Source organism: Rhamphochromis longiceps, linkage group LG18, assembly GCF_057381845.1.
Source record: "Rhamphochromis longiceps isolate RC_006_pf linkage group LG18, R_longiceps_female_GT1.1, whole genome shotgun sequence".
NCBI classification, from domain to species: Eukaryota; Metazoa; Chordata; class Actinopteri; order Cichliformes; family Cichlidae; genus Rhamphochromis; species Rhamphochromis longiceps.
The window spans coordinates 28,870,839-28,888,158 of NC_140574.1; the positions used below are offsets into that span (position 1 = coordinate 28,870,839).

General features: G+C 43.3%; 2 protein-coding genes across 2 annotated transcripts; both read right to left on the reverse strand.

Annotated features, from left to right (window-relative positions):
* Positions 1-1,703: 1,703 nt before the first annotated feature.
* Positions 1,704-7,246, reverse strand: LOC146648611 (uncharacterized). Its single transcript, XM_085389849.1, has 7 exons — positions 7,061-7,246; positions 6,064-6,266; positions 5,869-5,961; positions 5,582-5,677; positions 5,345-5,455; positions 5,137-5,266; positions 1,704-5,051 (listed from the first exon to the last, which is right to left on the reverse strand). Exons 1-7 carry the CDS (start codon positions 7,083-7,085, stop codon positions 3,178-3,180), a joined length of 2,532 nt encoding a protein of 843 aa, XP_085245975.1. The 5' UTR covers positions 7,086-7,246; the 3' UTR covers positions 1,704-3,177.
* A 2,241-nt stretch (positions 7,247-9,487) lies between these two features.
* LOC146648612 (uncharacterized) lies at positions 9,488-16,840 on the reverse strand. Its single transcript, XM_085389851.1, has 7 exons — positions 16,704-16,840; positions 13,799-14,010; positions 12,371-12,454; positions 12,192-12,284; positions 12,002-12,112; positions 11,761-11,893; positions 9,488-11,272 (listed from the first exon to the last, which is right to left on the reverse strand). The coding sequence occupies exons 1-7, from the start codon at positions 16,705-16,707 to the stop codon at positions 9,894-9,896; spliced, it is 2,016 nt and encodes a 671-aa protein (XP_085245977.1). The 5' UTR covers positions 16,708-16,840; the 3' UTR covers positions 9,488-9,893.
* Positions 16,841-17,320: the final 480 nt, after the last annotated feature.

Here is a 17,320-nt window from a genome sequence, read left to right on the forward strand (position 1 = left end):
CTACGCGGCTGCCCCTTCATCAAACTGCCTACATGTCACCCACAAAAATCAAGAAACGCAAACCAGAATAGATGAAGCTGAAATCACTTCATGTTGCTTAATGAAAACCATGTGGCGCACATCTTGGAAGCATTTTGAGCTCTATTCCTGCAGAAATCTGCGGAAGATGGGGTGGGGGTTGGTGGGTGGAGCTTTAACACATCTGGTTCATTTTAAAAGTCCAGACCAACCTGAACATAAAAGCAAGACGAGAAGGGCGTGGGAGCGCGCTGCGGTGGGATGGTGTCTCTATTGACCCTTTGGAAGCAGCGCCATCTAGCGCTGGTTGAGGGCTGACCTTGGAAGCTACTTTGGAAAGAGGGGGCGTTCATTTGGCAGGGTGTTGATGGGGGGGGGGGGGTGGATGCTGCACAGTTGCTGCCGACATGTGTGTGTGTCTGTGTGTGAAGGCATCGAAGGTCTGGCCTGGACTCAGATTTTCCACTGAGATCACCGAGTTAGGGAGAGAAGGAGAGCAAAGAAGGGAGAGGAGGAGGGACTAGGAGGAGAGAGGGGGGGACACATCTGGTTATGATCTGTATTTATTAGCAGGCTCTCATTGTAAATCTGTAGGATTTTTGGCAGATGTGGTGCTCAGCATGAAGCGTGATGCATGCATTTCACAATACGTGCCTTCATCAGGAATACATTATTCCATAGTAAAACTCACAGGAATGCACAAACAGAGCTCTGCTGTAAGCTTTGTTTTTGTGAGTTACACAACCCCCTGGAATTTATGAATCTGACAAGTTGGACTGGAATCTGTTTCATTCACTAGAAGCAAAAGCTTAAGCTATACATGTGAAGAAACAGGAGACGAGAGGCTCGGGGTGCTTCCAGAGAAGACCAATGTTCACAGGAAATCAGTAGGATTTCTTAGTAAGCTAGAAGGAAGGCAGCCAACGCACCTCCAGCCAGAAGATGCTAACATCTTGCAACATTTAAATCATTACGACAGCCAACTTTGGTGGTTGCACCTCCCTGTGAATGGCAGAGAAATGGGTTTGTTTTGAGAGAGAGTAAAACTCAAAGGTTGCTATGGACGAGTGAGCATGGATGAGATGTAACTGGGATGGGGAGTAAGAAAAAAACCTGAAGTTGAAAAAAGACAAACAGAGCTTCTTTTTTTCCCCAAAGGAAAAAAAATCCCATAAAACTCAGCACAGATGGAAGAAATTAATGGTAATGCGTCTCTTACATAATGACACATCATGTTTGCCTGAATTTCAAGTTAAAACACAAAACTGGGAACAAAGTGGTCCGAATCCAGCTGTTTTTTAGCTGGACGCAAAGTAGAGAATTGAATTTAAAAGCTAGATAAAAATGTGGTGATGCTTTTTATGCCGCCTTTAAACACTTCAGAAATGGCGGGACCCCAGTGAGGAAATGAGGAAACGAGAAGAAACTGTGCTTTAATCAAACTTCCAAGCTGTGCCAAAGAAAGCAGATAAAGGGGACATGGGCCACAGCTGCAAAGCTGCATTTGTTTTCCTGACAAATAAATAATTTGATGATAGACAGTCATTATATCAGCTCTGCTGGTTAACTAACACGCATCAGTGCATGGCAAACTGCTTAATAGTCACCTACTGCCATCTAGTGAAACTGAAGTCTAATACAGACACCTTTTGTTTTTCTGAGAAAGAAAAAAAACTTAACAGAGATAAGGAGTAACGAAGGGAATTTAATCTGAAATTCACAAACCTTTCAAACCACAGAGAGAATACAAAAGGTGAAAAAAACAAAACAACAAAAAGAAAATGGGCTTTTTAACTTTTACAAACTCACACTTATTTGTCATCCAGCATATTTACAGAGAACATTTTTTCCACCTCTGCAACTTTTACCTCCTTTTCCCAAACTATATCTTCATCCACTTCAGACATACAGCACATGCCCCCCCACCCCAATCATCTCAGTGACAAAATATTCTCTGAACTCCTTTTATCCGTCTCCCCTGATCCATGTGAAGCAGAGCTGGTGTTTGTGTAGACCAGATATAATGCTTAAATGCTCTGGCAGCACCTGAGGTGACACTTCACATGGCACATTCTTAGCTGACTCTTAACATTAGCCAAGAAAGCACTGACAATCCACACAGGACCCGACTCTGCTGCAGCTCTGTTCAGTATTTACTCTAGCTTTTACTGCAAACATTTACTAAACAAATGAGCCTTGCCTTCTGAAAATTACACCCCTCGCATGACAAACTGCAATCTCAAATAATCACATTTGCCCTTTCGGTCTCTGGCATTCCTTTTGACTGCTTCTTATTAGACAACCAATATATATATTAGACATTGTGGTTACTCATGACTTAGGAAAGAGAGGAGAAGCTTCTGTGTGATTACAATTGTAAAAAAAGGCCAATTTAAACCCAAACCGCGCTGCTTATTTTGAAACTGAACCAAGCCGTTTTGGGTCTGACACTAACCAAGGTTTTAAAAAAAAATCATGAAACTAAGTTAACAAATACAAAGGGCCAACATGTGAGTCAAATTTCCTGGCTTAAAGTCTTGTGGCTCAGGCCCAGAAGAGGGATGTATGCCCCTGTGCTCTCAAATGTGCAACGTAGCAACAAATCTCTGCTGAACCCTTTATATCTATGCTTTGTCATCCAACTTAACTGTCAGCTTAGCTGCAGGGGGGATTGTGATGTTTAGGAGACAGCGTTGAATCTTATCATCATCAGAGCTGCAGTCTGCCCCGGTCAGTTAATCACGGTAACCTCATCATTTTCACAAGTGTGGTGATCGAGAGCTGGGTCTAACAACTGTCACAACCGACACTAAGAATCAGGATCAATAATCAGAAGTTCAGACAAATATTTATCTCTGTAACTATTAGGGAGGTCTGGAAAAAGTAAGTTCCAACTAACATCTCATTGCATTCACGCATGAGAAACTGATGCACAGAAGAAAAAACAAAACAAAACAAAACAACCAAAGCCAGATGGGAAAAGAGGGAAGAATTTGTTTGTGCTGGTTGGAACAATCTCGAACTAATGGATGAAGAACAGGAGCCGAATCTCCTCGCCTCACTTTCTACAACAGCCAATCGGCATCATTCCCGTATTGCTTGGTTTAGTTGGTCCATTGAAAGTTTCTTAGATAATGTCAGTTTTCCTTCATGCCTGCTTCAGCTCATGTTTGAGTGGCTTTTCAGGTGCCTCCTCAGGTGGTTCAGACAGGTGTAAGTCTTGGGGCAGATCTGGCAGTGATACGGTCGCACCCCCGAGTGGTTCAGCATGTGCTGCTTCAACACGCTTCCGTCTGAGAAGGCCTTCCCACACTGGGAGCACACGTACGGCCGCTCCCCCGTGTGCACGCGCATGTGAACTGTGACTTTGTGCGCCATTGTGAAACCTTTGCCACAGACCGTGCACTTGAACGGCCTCTCTCCCGTGTGAGTGAGCCTGTGCGTGCGCATCGCCCCCATCTGGGAGAAAGCCTTCCCGCAGTCTGGGCAAACGTGCGGTTTCTCGCCCGTGTGAACCCTGGTGTGACTCCTCAGTCCTCCGGCCGTGGAGAAGCACTGCGAGCAGTGAGTGCACTGGTAGGGCCGCTCTCCCGTGTGAGTGCGCATGTGTTGCTTCAAATCATAGCGGTTTCTGAAGCCGCGGCCACACACCAGGCAGCTCTCCGGTCTGTCGTCGTTGTGGCGGAGCTCGTGATTGGCCAGGCATTTTTCGGAGAGGAAACATTTGCCGCATTCCTGACACTGATACGGTTTCTCGTGGTCGACCCTCTGATGGTACTTGAGCTCGCTGATCCCAGGAAAGGTCTCGTTACAGTATCTACACCTGAAGCGATGGTTGGGGCTGTAGGGGAGCTGATGTTCACTCATCTGATGGTTCCTCAACAGATGAGCCATCTTGAAGGTCTTCCCGCAATGAGAGCATTCATATTTCGTCAGCAACTGGACACACTGGTGTCTGACGCGCTCGTGCATGGACCTGAACTGGCACCCACACTTGGTGCAAATGTGGGCGGCGTTTTTACACTTCCTCTTCCTGTGCCCTGACAGGTGAGCCTCGGTGCGGAAGGCTTTTCCACACTGAGAGCATTTGTAAGGCTTCACAGCTGTGTGGAATCTCTGGTGTTCAAGAAACTCAAAGCGATATTTGAAGCTCCTGCCACACAGCGGACAGTTATGGGTGACTCTTCCTCGCTGGTAGACTGCTTTGACGGACCTCTTCCTGGAGGAAAGAGACACTGATGTCCGATGACTCGAGCCACTTTTCCTGTGTTTATCTCCACTCATTAACTTGAGGGTGTCCATTTCACCAACCTCTTCATGCCTTTGTTGGTGTTTGTCCAGACTCTTTGAGGAGATGAAGCTCTTTCCACATTGCTTACACTGATAAGGCTTCTCATGATCAACTTGCTGATGGTACTTCAGGTCACCTATTCCTGAAAAACCAATCCCGCAGTGGCTACACTTGAAAAGGCGGCTTTGAACATGAGTTAGCAGATGTTCCTTCAGGCTGCTGGACTTTGGAAAACTCTTTCCACACTGCCCGCAGTCGTAGTTACGTCCTCGTTTCGGGCAGTGATGTCTGAATTTCTCCAGTGACGTTGGAAAACTGTTCCCGCATTTGATGCAAAGATATGCCGCATTTTTGCATTTCCGCAGCCTGTGTCCAGCAAGCAGAGTGGCTGTTCGGAAAGCCCTCCCGCACTCAGAGCAGTTGTAGGGCTGCAGCCCGCTGTGGACTCTCTGATGTTCAATGAGGACAGAGTGATGCTTGAAGCACTTGTCACACTCGGGGCATTTATGGATTCCTGACTGCTGTCTCCTGCGCGGAGACGAAGTAACATCGGCCCTTTTTGGAGATTCGGGAAAGTCAGCTGAGGTGGAAGGGTTTGTGGACAGCTCTTCGTCAAACATGACAATCTGAGGGACGTCATTATTTTCATCATCACAAGCACTCGGGTGGGAAGCGATGGCTACTTCCAGAGATGGAGGGAGAGACAGCGAGGGGATCAGAAGATCATCTGACTGAAATGGAGCTGCATGAAAAGAAACAGGAAACAAATATTAATATAGTCCCACATCTTGAACTAAAAGAAGATGCACGGACTAGTATATGCATACCAATGCTGCTCTTTGCTAATTTCCCGTGGCACTGTTTACTCTGGAGAAGAAATTTAAGGTCCTCTCCGTTGGACACGCACTGCATATACTCCTCTAGGACTGAAGGGGCAGCACTAATCCAGGATGCAGTCTGTGAGACACAGGCACAAAAAAAGCACATTTAAAAGCGCTCCTTTATTTTATCATCTTAAAAAGATCCTCTCTGTACCTGTTTGAAATCTGGTATTGGCAGCAGCTCCTCGAGTCTTGTGAAAAACTCACAAACTAGGGTCTCGAGCGCCGTATCAAAGTCAGGGCCGTACTCCACAGGAAACACATTCTGCCACATGGGAAAAAAAGAAAAAAAAAAAGATCTGTACTGTCAACATACAACCTCGTCCTTTTACACATGTTATTATAATCACATTTTTAAATGTGATTCAAACATTGTCAGTCCCAACTTTACCTTGAGAAAGTGTTCTCTGCCATCCGTGTCTTCAATGAGGCCTTGCACCAACTTCATAAAGTTTGCCTCTGGTGCTTCAATTACAGGATCATTGGTCTAGATAACCACAGGACAGGTCATAGGTCAACAGCTAATAATTATTTTCATTATTACTGTTGAATTACTTCTTTAAAAAAATCAATTTGTTTGAACAATCCTGAAAACAGTTATGTTTTCATCATTTTTTGATTTTTACAAATTAGCCATTTATATATTCCAAATTAAAATACGCTAACAGGCTCACCCACCTCCTCGATGCAGGAAGATTGGATTCGGTTAAGGTGGCTCTGAACCGCCTTGAGATCTTCAGGGTGTTCAGAACGCAGCAGTTCAAGAGTTGTCTAGAAGAAGCGTAGTTTATAATATTAACACGTGCCTCGCGTCCTCGTCTCATTTGAATAGCTCCTTTTACACACGTCATGCGATCCAGACATTTCACTTACCCTTGCTCTCAGACCCAGTGAGAGCAGCCTCCCTTCCCTCTTACTCATCAGTTCAGGAACTGCATCTGTTACCATGGACACAAACTCCTCCAGTTTCCCATAGTGCTTTATGTTCCGCTGGCGCACCACTTCCCACATCACAGCAGACATAAGGCGGAGTGGTGGGACCAGGAGAGCCAGCGAGGACAGGGGAACACTGAATTCTTTGGAGAGAAAACAGACTGGGTCAAACAGGCTGTCAGTCAGGTTAATTAAGAACCTGGTACCCCTCTGTGGACCCGAGTTTACATGAGAATATTTAACTTTGAGGCAGAACAGAGATCCCCTTCGTTGTTTCAAAGGCTAGATTAAATGTTATTAATGTAAATAGTTGACCGTGCCTTAAATATGTCAATAGGAAGAAGGTAAATGAGTGGGAGATACTGTTTTTTGTACAATAAAACCACTTGTCAGCACCGTCTGTTCACCATCGCTACTGTCCATCCATGAGCTGCAGAAACACAAGACTACAGCCCGTCCTTAGCCTAAAGCACCAGGTTTGTGTGCATAAATAGGATAAAATTCAGTTGTTTTACACTAAATTAACCACAAAGACAAAGAGACGATGTGAGTTTATTACGGAGGCATGAGCAGGTTAGATGGGTAAACAGCTAGTGGTAGCTTAACGCTAGTTACTTTATTTAAAAGGAATCGCGTTATAAATGCCTGTTAATAGACCGATTTTTTAACCGCATTTGATACACTGAAGCAAGCCTTTTCATGCAAATAAAATGTTTGGAAACGCGGACAATCCCCACTGTTTCTTCCATATCTAGAGCATCAGCTAACTTGCTGGCTACAGGGCAAAACCCGGCTTAACGGGGAGCAAAACAATTCTTGTTCCAGAGATTAGTCGAGGCCTCCTCAGCTCCCAGTAATCCTTCTCTTTGGCTAGTCGGCTAACCACATAACAAGCGAAAATACAACATGTTGTTGCTCTCCACGAGGTAACACTTACCCATATCATTCATTGTGGAATTCATTAGCAACGATGGAAGGAAAACGCAACATAAACAGCTAATTCGTTCATAATATCGGCTAGTGTAGTAGCTAACCGAATATACGGCTTCAGGCGCCAACTTCTTCCTGAAGCACGCTGTTCATATCGCGAGGAGCGCTGGGCCAGTAGGTTCATCAGGGAGGTTCGTTTTGTTTTACGGGGCAGCCCGTACACAACGAGTCCCATTTACTTTTGTAAACGCACCACGCCTCCGAAAAATCTAAATAATAAAGGGTAGCGTAAAGACCTGGCTCAACTGTATTTTATTACACAGTTCGTACACTGTTGTTATGCTCATATTTTAAGTTCGGAACAGACGTTACAACGTAAAGTGTAAAAAAAAAGAATCAACAACTAAAAAAATAAAAAAAATACAGTAAACAAAGTAATAAAAAAACTACTGCCATTTCAGCTTTGGAATAAGAGTTAGAAACTTTTTACTTTCAACTAAACGTAATTTTTCATTTGTTTCGACGGTGTGACTTTATTATTTTAAACACAGAAACACATTAAACAAACCCACAGCAGGATGTTTAACCTCCTAAGACCCAAACTCTTTCATTACATGCATTTTTAATTTCTCTTTGCCATTTGGGCTGATGAATGTAAAAACAAAGAATTAGCAGTTTGTTTGTTTTACCTTATTTTTGTTTCAGAGGAAAATAAGATCCACATATGAAGATGTTCTTTTTAAATTTAACCCTTGTGTGGTGTTCATATTTTTGTTACTCAGCCAGTGTTCATGGGTCTGGTGGACCCGCTAGAGTTTTGGCTTTCCAAATTAACACTATCAAACAATTTTATGTTAAATTACTCAACAGATGTTTACTTCATCCCAATTACAAGCCATATGAACAGTAAACATGGTTAATTTTTTCCCTTTACCTTTGTTAGATCACATTTATGAATTAATATGTGTCTCTTTTTTTTATTTTTTTTATAAAATGTTATAAAAAATAGATCAGTTATAATCAAGTGGAGTGAGTGGAAAGACAACACATTTACACGTGAAGCAATATGTTTCACAACTAAATGGGATCAGCTGTTCATCAATGGTGACATTAGGCCCAGGGTAAAAAACAGGGGGAGGTGGCGCACACACTTATCCCACACTGTCCTGATGGCAGCTAGCTTGTCTCTCTGCCGTCGAGCTGGTCTGTCATCTTGGTTATCAAAACGGATAATCCTGGAAATTTTGTGGAAGTTTTCCAGAGACATTGATGCATGGAAAGGTTCTTGCCGGTTTCTGCATCCCACAGGATTCTGTGGATTCCCCTTTGGACCTCAAAACTCCTGCAAGGATAAGAACCCCAAAGTAGGCCTGCAGATCAATTTGGTCCATCTCCTTCCACCTCTCTCCAAAAACACATGTCCTTCTAGATTACTGCAATCCAGAATAATTTTCTGGATGGAATCTGGGATGAAAAGCTCAAATGAAGACTTGATGTCCTGCACATGAGTACCTGTCAGCCGTGTTGGCCCTGGCTTATCACAGTAACAGCTCTGTAGGGTGGCTCATTTCTTGGGCAAGAAGACCATTCAATTTCACCAGTTATTGACATCCATATTTCTTCACTTGCTGTCTGGTGGGCTTGTTCTGGTCCTGGAGCTGGCTGCAGATGGGGTACTCGTCTTTGTTTGGTTACTAAATGGTGCTCACCCTCATCCTCTTCTTCAAAGTCACTGTCAAACTCTGAATTTTCAGAAATGTGAAATATTCTGAACCCTCTTTGTCAACATCATCCTCCGAAGCCCCTCTCTCTTCCAAAATCAATTGGATGGCCCTCGCAGCAGATAATCTTTTGCCATCTTGATCAGTTGTGATAAAGAACCACACTGGCAAATTCTTATTTATAGTATTATGCCCCTAATTTGCAGGAGGGACAGGGTATGAGAAAATAAAATTTGGATCCCTCAAGAAAGAGGGTAAAATGTGCAGGAATGTAAGAGCAGACGGTGTTGATAGTTGAATTTTCAACAATGTTGCAACTTTGTGCGGGAGCAGGAGGGGAAGAAAACACTATCAGCAGCACCAGAGAGGAGGAAGACAGAGTGTGGGAACACAGGACCTGCACTTTCAACACTTTTATTAGGCCTGGGTCCAGTGGACCCAAACACCTTGTATGTAATGTAAATGCGTGGGGGGAGGTACAGTATGAGGTCATTGAAAATTAGTTCGGATTTATGTTCTTCACAGAAAATAAGCCAAAGCCAATGAATTTCAGGTTGAAAAAATAATTAATTGTTTAATTTTTCTTTTGAGAAAAACTGAAAACGGGTCTCACAGACCCGAACACCATACAAGGGTTAAATAGAACAGTGACAGTATAAGGTCCTCATAAGTGGATATCAGGCTGTTGTAGAGCAACAAATAGGACAAATAGGTGGCAATTATCTAGTTTATTCTGTGTTTACAATATTGAACAGTGTCACTGGTAAATAATACTACTCCAGTCAGTGTTACCTCATAGAAGGAAAAATAATAATAATAATACAGGCACTAATAAACGCAGAAGGACACCGTTTTCTTGGATGACTTCAAAATCACATTTTAGGATATCAGAAAACAAATAAAACAAAAACAACACAACAAACAAAACATCTGTATGTCAGGACCAGAAGCTGCACTTGAGAGTGACATTTTAAATGGAGGATAAGGAAGGAGTCTCTAAAAGAAAAGAAGAAAAAGTCCAAATCCTATGATGCAGTGCATGAAGTCAGCAACAGTGTGTACAGTGTCACTGCACAAAGACCTCATCAATGGCAAAAGACCATTTGATAGTCAGTAGAATCAGAGGGTCTGAGACTGGACTACACTGTGAGATTTTAAGTGTCTTTTCAGGTGACTGAGGCACGTGTACGTTTTTGCACACAGCTGACAGGCGTAGGGCCGGACTCCTGCATGGTTCATTGTGTGTTTTTTCAGTTCGCTGCCACGTGAAAAGCCTTTCCCGCATTCAGAGCACTCGTAGGGGCGTTCCCCAGTGTGAACACGCATGTGGAGCGTCACTTTGCTCGCCCTGGTGAATCCTCTCCCGCACACCAAGCACTTGTATGGCTTTTCCCCCGTGTGGGTGCGCCTGTGTATCTGCAGCTCTCCGGCAGAAATGAAAGCCTTGCCACAGTCGGAGCACAGGTACGGTTTCTCTCCTGTGTGAATCCTTACGTGTACGTTCAAGTTTCCTGACACGGAGAAACGCTTCTCGCAGTAGGTGCACTGAAAGGGCCTCTCGCCTGTATGACTGCGCATGTGAAGGTTCAGATCATGCTTGCTCTTGAAGGCTTTGCCGCAGCGTGTGCAAATCTGTGTCCTCTGCTGTGTGTGGCGCAGCTGGTGAGCAGTCAAACACGCAGCCGAGCTGAAAAACTTCCCGCACTGCTGGCACTGATTGGACAGCTGAGGAGGATGGATCTTTTGATGTGATCTTAGCTCGCTTATACCCGGGTATACCTCCCCGCACTGTCTGCATGTGAAAATGCGGTTCTGGTTGTGAGTCAGCTTGTGCTTAGCCAGCAGGTACATTTTCTTAAAACTTTTCCCACAGTAAGGACAGTCAAACTTGTGGATGCTATGAACACACTGGTGTCTACATTTTTCCTGCATAGACTGAAAGCTTTTCCCGCATTTGATGCAAATGTACGCTGCTTTTCTGCACTGTGTCCGCCTGTGACTTGATAGATCAGAGCTCCGCCGAAAAGCTTTCCCACACTGAGAGCACTTGTAAGGGTTTTCTCCGGTGTGCAGCCGCTGATGCTCCAGGAGTTCATACTTGTAAATGAAGCACTTCCCACACTGAGTGCATTTCTGTGCAACTCTCTGTCTGAGAGGGCCGATCACAGAGCTGGATACCACATGACTCTCAGCAGATGAAGAGGGAGCTTGGCGAGTTGTTGTAGCTTGGTCACCACACTCCTCCACAACATGTGTGTCAGGAATGCTGTCGGTGTCTTTTCCTCCCGCCTCTTGTTCTGCGCTGTGAGACTCTTCCTCATGTGGCCATCTTGTATCCCACATGTCACCATCTCTGGGCTCTTGAAAGGCAGCTGCTTCAGACACTCTTTGGTTTTCGAAAGTTGGTGCATTTGATTCCACATCTTTGGCGCTGTTGTCTATCAGGGAGACGGGGAGCGACAACGAGGAAAAAAGCCGCTGCTCTGAGGGAGATGGCACTGTTTGAAAGAGGAATTAAGAATTCAAAAAGAAAAGGGTCAATAAAAATAACTGCATCCAATACCAATGCATTTTTATCTTTTTCAATTAACTGAAGGTATTTGGCTATAGAAATCCAAAACACAGCTCCCAATGTCAATCACAGGACCTACAATAGAAATACTGCATCTGACAAATACATAACTCTGATTAAGTGCACATATACACTTAAATTTTATTTATAGAGCCTCAGTTCAGCAACAGCAGTCATTTCAAGGCATCTTATACTGTATGTAGCACACATTATGAACCCATTACAGACTGTCAGGTAAAGAGCCTACAGAGTGAAGAGAATCCTAATGATCAGATCACTCTCTGTGTGCAAGCACTTGGAGATGCTGAGGAGGAAGAACCCTTTTAAACAGGAAAGACCCCCGGCTTAAGCATCATTAGTTTGACTATGGTTGCGGGGGGATGTGAATGAGAAAAGAAAGGCAGACAGACTCACCACTTGAATCTATCTTGGCCATTTCACTATTGCGAGGCCTGGTTCTGAGCAATACTTTGATGTCATCAGCTTCAGTTACACAGTGCATGTACTCCTCTACCTCAGCTGGTGTATCACTGATCCACAAAGCAGCCTTTATCAGATAAATAATATGATTTTAATGCACAGGCCTTAGACTGCTAATCTGTGAAAACGCCCTAAAAATAGTCATTTCTTACAGGTAAAGACTGTGGACCTCTACCTGTTTAAAGTCTGGTACTGGCAGCAGCTCTTCCAGTTTGGAGAAGAAGTCACAGAGAAGCTTTTCCAGTGCTGTGTCAAAGTCGGGCCCATACGCCACAGGAAACACATTCTATCAGGCGAAAAGTTATTATTAAACACCCTCACCTATTTATATTTAGACTAACTGTAAGACAAAAGCAGAGACACACTTTGAGGAAGTGTTCTCTCCCTTCTGAGTCGTCCAGGAGTCTCTGAACAAATGTGACAATGTTGGCTTCAAGAGGGTTACCTTCTGGATAGACCTGCAGAGTTAAATAAACAGTTAAAGTCAAGCAGAGCTTCTGAATCAGCCAATAACCAACATCCAGGAACGTTAAGCACTACACACCTGTCGTGAGCGAGTTTGCAGCAGGCAACCCAAGTGTGTTTTAATGCCTCCGAGATCCTCAGAGTTTAACATTTGCAATATCATCTGGAAGAGACGTTAAGGACAGACAAACAGTGAAAGATCAAATGTAAACAGTGAAATCTACCTGCTGCCTCTTTCTGTTCTACTTACAGAAAGACTTGCCTTTAACTACCTCTTGTTACGAACTTGCATGTTCATGTGTTTGTTTTGTGCAGGTGATGTATCTTTTTATGTTAATTCAGCTGTGCCAGAGCCCTGCTCCGATTGGTGTGTGGATACACTGCCCCGACGTGACTGGTTCCAGCTGGAGGACCCGCCCATTAAAAGAAGGCTGGAGTGTTATGGCGGGAGAGGTCCTCGCGTTTCATGACCCAGCAGTGTACCTGTGGCAGCTGCTGGCTGCAGTGCGGCTTAAAAGTTGTGGAAGTGGAGTGGGTAGGGGTGAGCTGCCGTTTCTTTTGATCACCCGTTTTCTCCTGTTTTGAATTAGTTAAGGAGCTCAGACTCTGTCTTTATTTTTGGACTTTGTTTTAGGAAGGTCAGGGGTGTGGGATTTGTGTAGATTTGTTTTTGTTTATTATTTTGGCCTTGGCTCACCCTGAAGTGTTGACACTCCCGTTTTGTTGTTCCTTTTTTTCCACTTTGTAAATAAATCACATTATAACGAACGGATTTGTTTCCTCTGGCTGCTTGGGTCTTGGTCTTGAGCGAGTGCCTCACTCATGTTACTGCCTGGCCCTAGACGGGTCGTAACACCTCTGTATCTACAAATGTGACACTAAAGATTTAAGAAAAAGTATTATGTATATTTGTTACTCATATCATCTTCAAGACAAAGTAAAGTTTTGGAGTTTGTGATCATCCATCCAACCATTCGCTTCCGCTTATCCTTTTCAGGGTCGCGGGGGGTGCTGGAGCCTATCCCAGCTGTCATAGGGCGAAAGGAGGGGTACACCCTGGACAGGTCGCCAGTCTGTCGCGGGGCTAACACATAGGGACAGACAAACATTCACCTAGTGGCAATTTGGATTAGCCAATTAACCTATCCCCACAAGCTGCATGTCTTTGGACGGTGGGAGGAAGCCGGAGTACCCGGAGGGAACCCACGCAAACACGGGGAGAACATGCAAACTCCACACAGAAAGACCCCGGCCTGATGGTGGAATTGAACTCAGGACCTTCTTGCTGTGAGGCAACAGTGCTAACCACTGTGCCACCAGTTTGTGATCAATGCAATGCTTTTATTTTGTTGTTAGATTAACAACTGCACGAGCCAACATAATCCTTACAAGTTTGTAAAATGAGAAATTCCACAGTCAGACAAATATGCAAATACCTAAGAAATTTTAACATGATAGAAATGTGACTAATACATGTGGAGACTGAATCCGCAGTATGTTTCCTTACCTTTGCCCTCAACCCCACAGTGAGCAGTGTCACCTGATGGCTTGTTAAGATGTCGGGAATGGCTTCAGATACCAAGGACACAAATTCCTCCACTTTCCCATATTGCTTGACGATTTTCAGATGAACCACCTTCCACATCACAGCCGACATCACCCGCAGTGGTGGAACCAAGAGCCTCAGCGATGATGGAGGCAAGGGCCCCTCTGTACGTGCTAGAACAGTACATTGATCCTTTCAATGAATCTGTAGAGACTCCTACAGCATCAATATTCTTCACACTTTGAACAGTTGGAATGAGAAAACTATTCATAAAAACACAGGTGTCGGTACATAAAAACTCAGTTTTCTTTAGGTTGTTTGTTCTTCTTAAAAGAAGAAAATATGGTGTCAGGTAGAAGTCAATGAAGCCACACGTGACAAAGATTTTAATAGGCTTCCATTAGTTGTGGGGAGAAAAAAAATGAAAACACCAAAGTATCACAATATTTTTGCGTGCCAGTACATACGCTGAGAGTACTATGAACATGTGAGCTAATCTTATGCACCACTATCCTGAGATATTAGCTGAGCAAACTTACATGAAATCGGCTCAACCATTAAAAAAAACATCCAATATTGGACACGTCTAGCTTAAGAAAGCTACCTCCTAATTTAGAGCAAGCTCAGTCCCAAATGTGCAAATAGGATACCATCCTCCATCTCTGCCTGCCTGCTGATTATACTGAATTTTTTCACATTCTGTGAATAATTGCAACTCATGGTGACTAAATGCTTGTTCAGAGCTTTAAGGTGTGGCACACTCATGACAGCATTTGATCGCAAGGCGATTGCAGTTCTGATAGGACGCAACCTATCTGCAAACAGTTGCAGTCTGATTTGGACTGACAGCAATCACTCAGAGAGATTATTGGTTTCTAAATAATAAGTGTCAGATTGCCAACATGCTGCTATTAGTCTGAACTAGAGCTGGGCGATATATCGAGTTTTTAAAACATATCGATATATTTTTATACGAGATATAAGATGTGACAATATCCTTTATATCGATTTAGTCTATGTTACGTTATAATTATAGTTGTGGAGCCGCAAGTTTGCCTCTCTTTCGTCCACTTTTGTCTCTACGCAACGTTACTCGGCCTCGCCTCTCTCCTTCACTGAAGACAACTCCCCCTCCTCCCCCATCGCTTCATGTGCAGGCAGCGACAAGATGTTAACGGAGATTTGCCGTGTCCGAGTTACTGCGCATCGCCCCATGCGTGGGGCTGGACGGCGTCAACGTGTTAACGAGCTAACCATGCTAACGAGCTAACCGCGCTAACGAGCTAACAGCGCTAACCCTAAAATCCTTTCATTCTCTCAAAAGTTGACAGCGCGCCTTATGTATGAATTCTGGTTGTGCTTGATGGCCGCGAACCGATTTTATGTGGTACACGGCGCTCAGCAATCTGTCACAAATGTTTGAGTACGACTTTGGTCAGCTACGGAGCTGCACCGCTTGATAGATTGTCGGCACATTACGGCTACTGAGGAGCTTCGCGGAGTGATACGAACTGTGCTTCAACGTAATATTACCCTACTGTGTATAAGGACCATAAATGGCACCTGTAAGAGACGTGGTTATGAAGCGGATTTCAAACTCCAGGCTGTCAGTCACACAGTAAAACTTGGGAACAGAGCAGCTGTGAAATCTGTCTGTCTTTGTTATTACGCTCAGCGTCTTTTAGTTTACATTTTGACTGCACAATTGTGAGCTCTTTGTTTAGCACAAAAACAACCTTGTTTTCTTTTATTTATGGAGCATTATTATTTAATGAATGCTCATAATTTAATTTTGAGTAATTTTTCATGTACATCTGTGCTGTATGTTAATAAAAGTGCCTGTGTGACATCTGGGACACAGCTTTGACTAAGAACTCTCTTTTTGTTCTTACTTTATGGCTTAAAAAAAAATATTGAGATATATATCTTATATCGCCATCCAGCTAAAAAATATCGAGATATGAATTTTGGGTCATATCGCCCAGCCCTAGTCTGAACGAGCCTTTGTCAGTGAGCACAACTCAAGGGGACCCGAGTCCACTGGCTGTCCGCTGATTGTATTCTGGTTATATTCCTACAGAGCAGGACGGTTGCTGATCGCAAAGGAAACACTTAAATGTAAATTTCCGTCTATACAGTAAGCAACAGCTGTGATTTCCCCACAATTTATCACAGTTAATAGCTGTATTATCAGAAACTTAATTGCATGGAATTGTTTCAGGTTTTAGTGACAGTATTGGTACACTTGACAATCTTATTGTCATAAAAAAAAATGAAGTGAAATAAAATTTTCTCATTGGACAAAACAAATAATGACAAAGTTTAACTTTAAGAACATAATTGGCAGTTGAAAAAAAGATGATAAGTGACAATATATGTCATTGCAATACCCAGCATATTGCAAAAATGTCAAAAATCACAATAATATTGTTTTGTAAATTAAGTATCGGTAATACTGTATTGTGGGGTGTCCGGTAAGTCCCACCTCGAGCTTCTAGCTTGTGTTATCTTATTGATGTGTGATATGAATGTGTGCTTAGGATTGGTCCACCCTTTAATTTCTTATCTGTGTATGACACTACTACCTTTCTGTGTAATTAGGATCTCTCTTATGTGTTATCTTTCATGTGAACAAAATAAGACTGAAGGGGCACTGCCGAGCAAAAACAAACCAAAAAACTTTCATCGTCTGTGATTTATCGGCAGGAAATTTACTGAATATTTTTCAAAGTGCAGTATAATTTCTTCGACTTTTTTTTTTTCACAAGCTGTTGAAAATGAGTCAAAGAGAGGAAATTAACGTTAGCGGAAAAGCTAACGACATCAAGACAAACAAAGACAACCGATAAAGAAAATTAACCTTTACCCATGTTGTTATCCTGAAGCGCTACAGCTGTTCAGCGGACACTGAGGAAGGCTCCCTCATAAAATAATCTTCCCGCTGGGGTAACGCTGACAACAAGCACTCGCTTCAACACACCTCACCGTTTCCAGTAGGCGGACAAACACAGCAGAGTAACTTCCGGACTCTTCTTCGTGGTGCATATGTTGGGTTGACAGCTCTACCGCCCTCTACTGTCTGCTGCAAACAGCTCAATAACAGCAATTACACGCAGTCAGAGACGTCTCTGCCAGTTTATTCAAGCTGTAAATGTAAATGAAAAAAACCCTCTCTGTTATACGTCTTTAGTGGTAGTTTATAGCCTAAATGACAGTAGTATGAAAATGATTAATATCATAACATTTGGATGAACAAAAAAAAATTATAAAGAGGAGGACGAGAAGATAAGCAGAAGCGATCAGAAGGCCATAGTAAATCACCAAACCTTTATCACATGTTCTCTAGTTTTTCATTAATACTGCATGTTGATGGGCCTTGTCTCCTTTCCAAACTAAATCTGCTCATCCTTCAGACTCATGTGTAGTTGCATGAACCCCCTGGTGGTGGCAGTGAAGGATATGAAACAGTCATGGCTCAGTAAG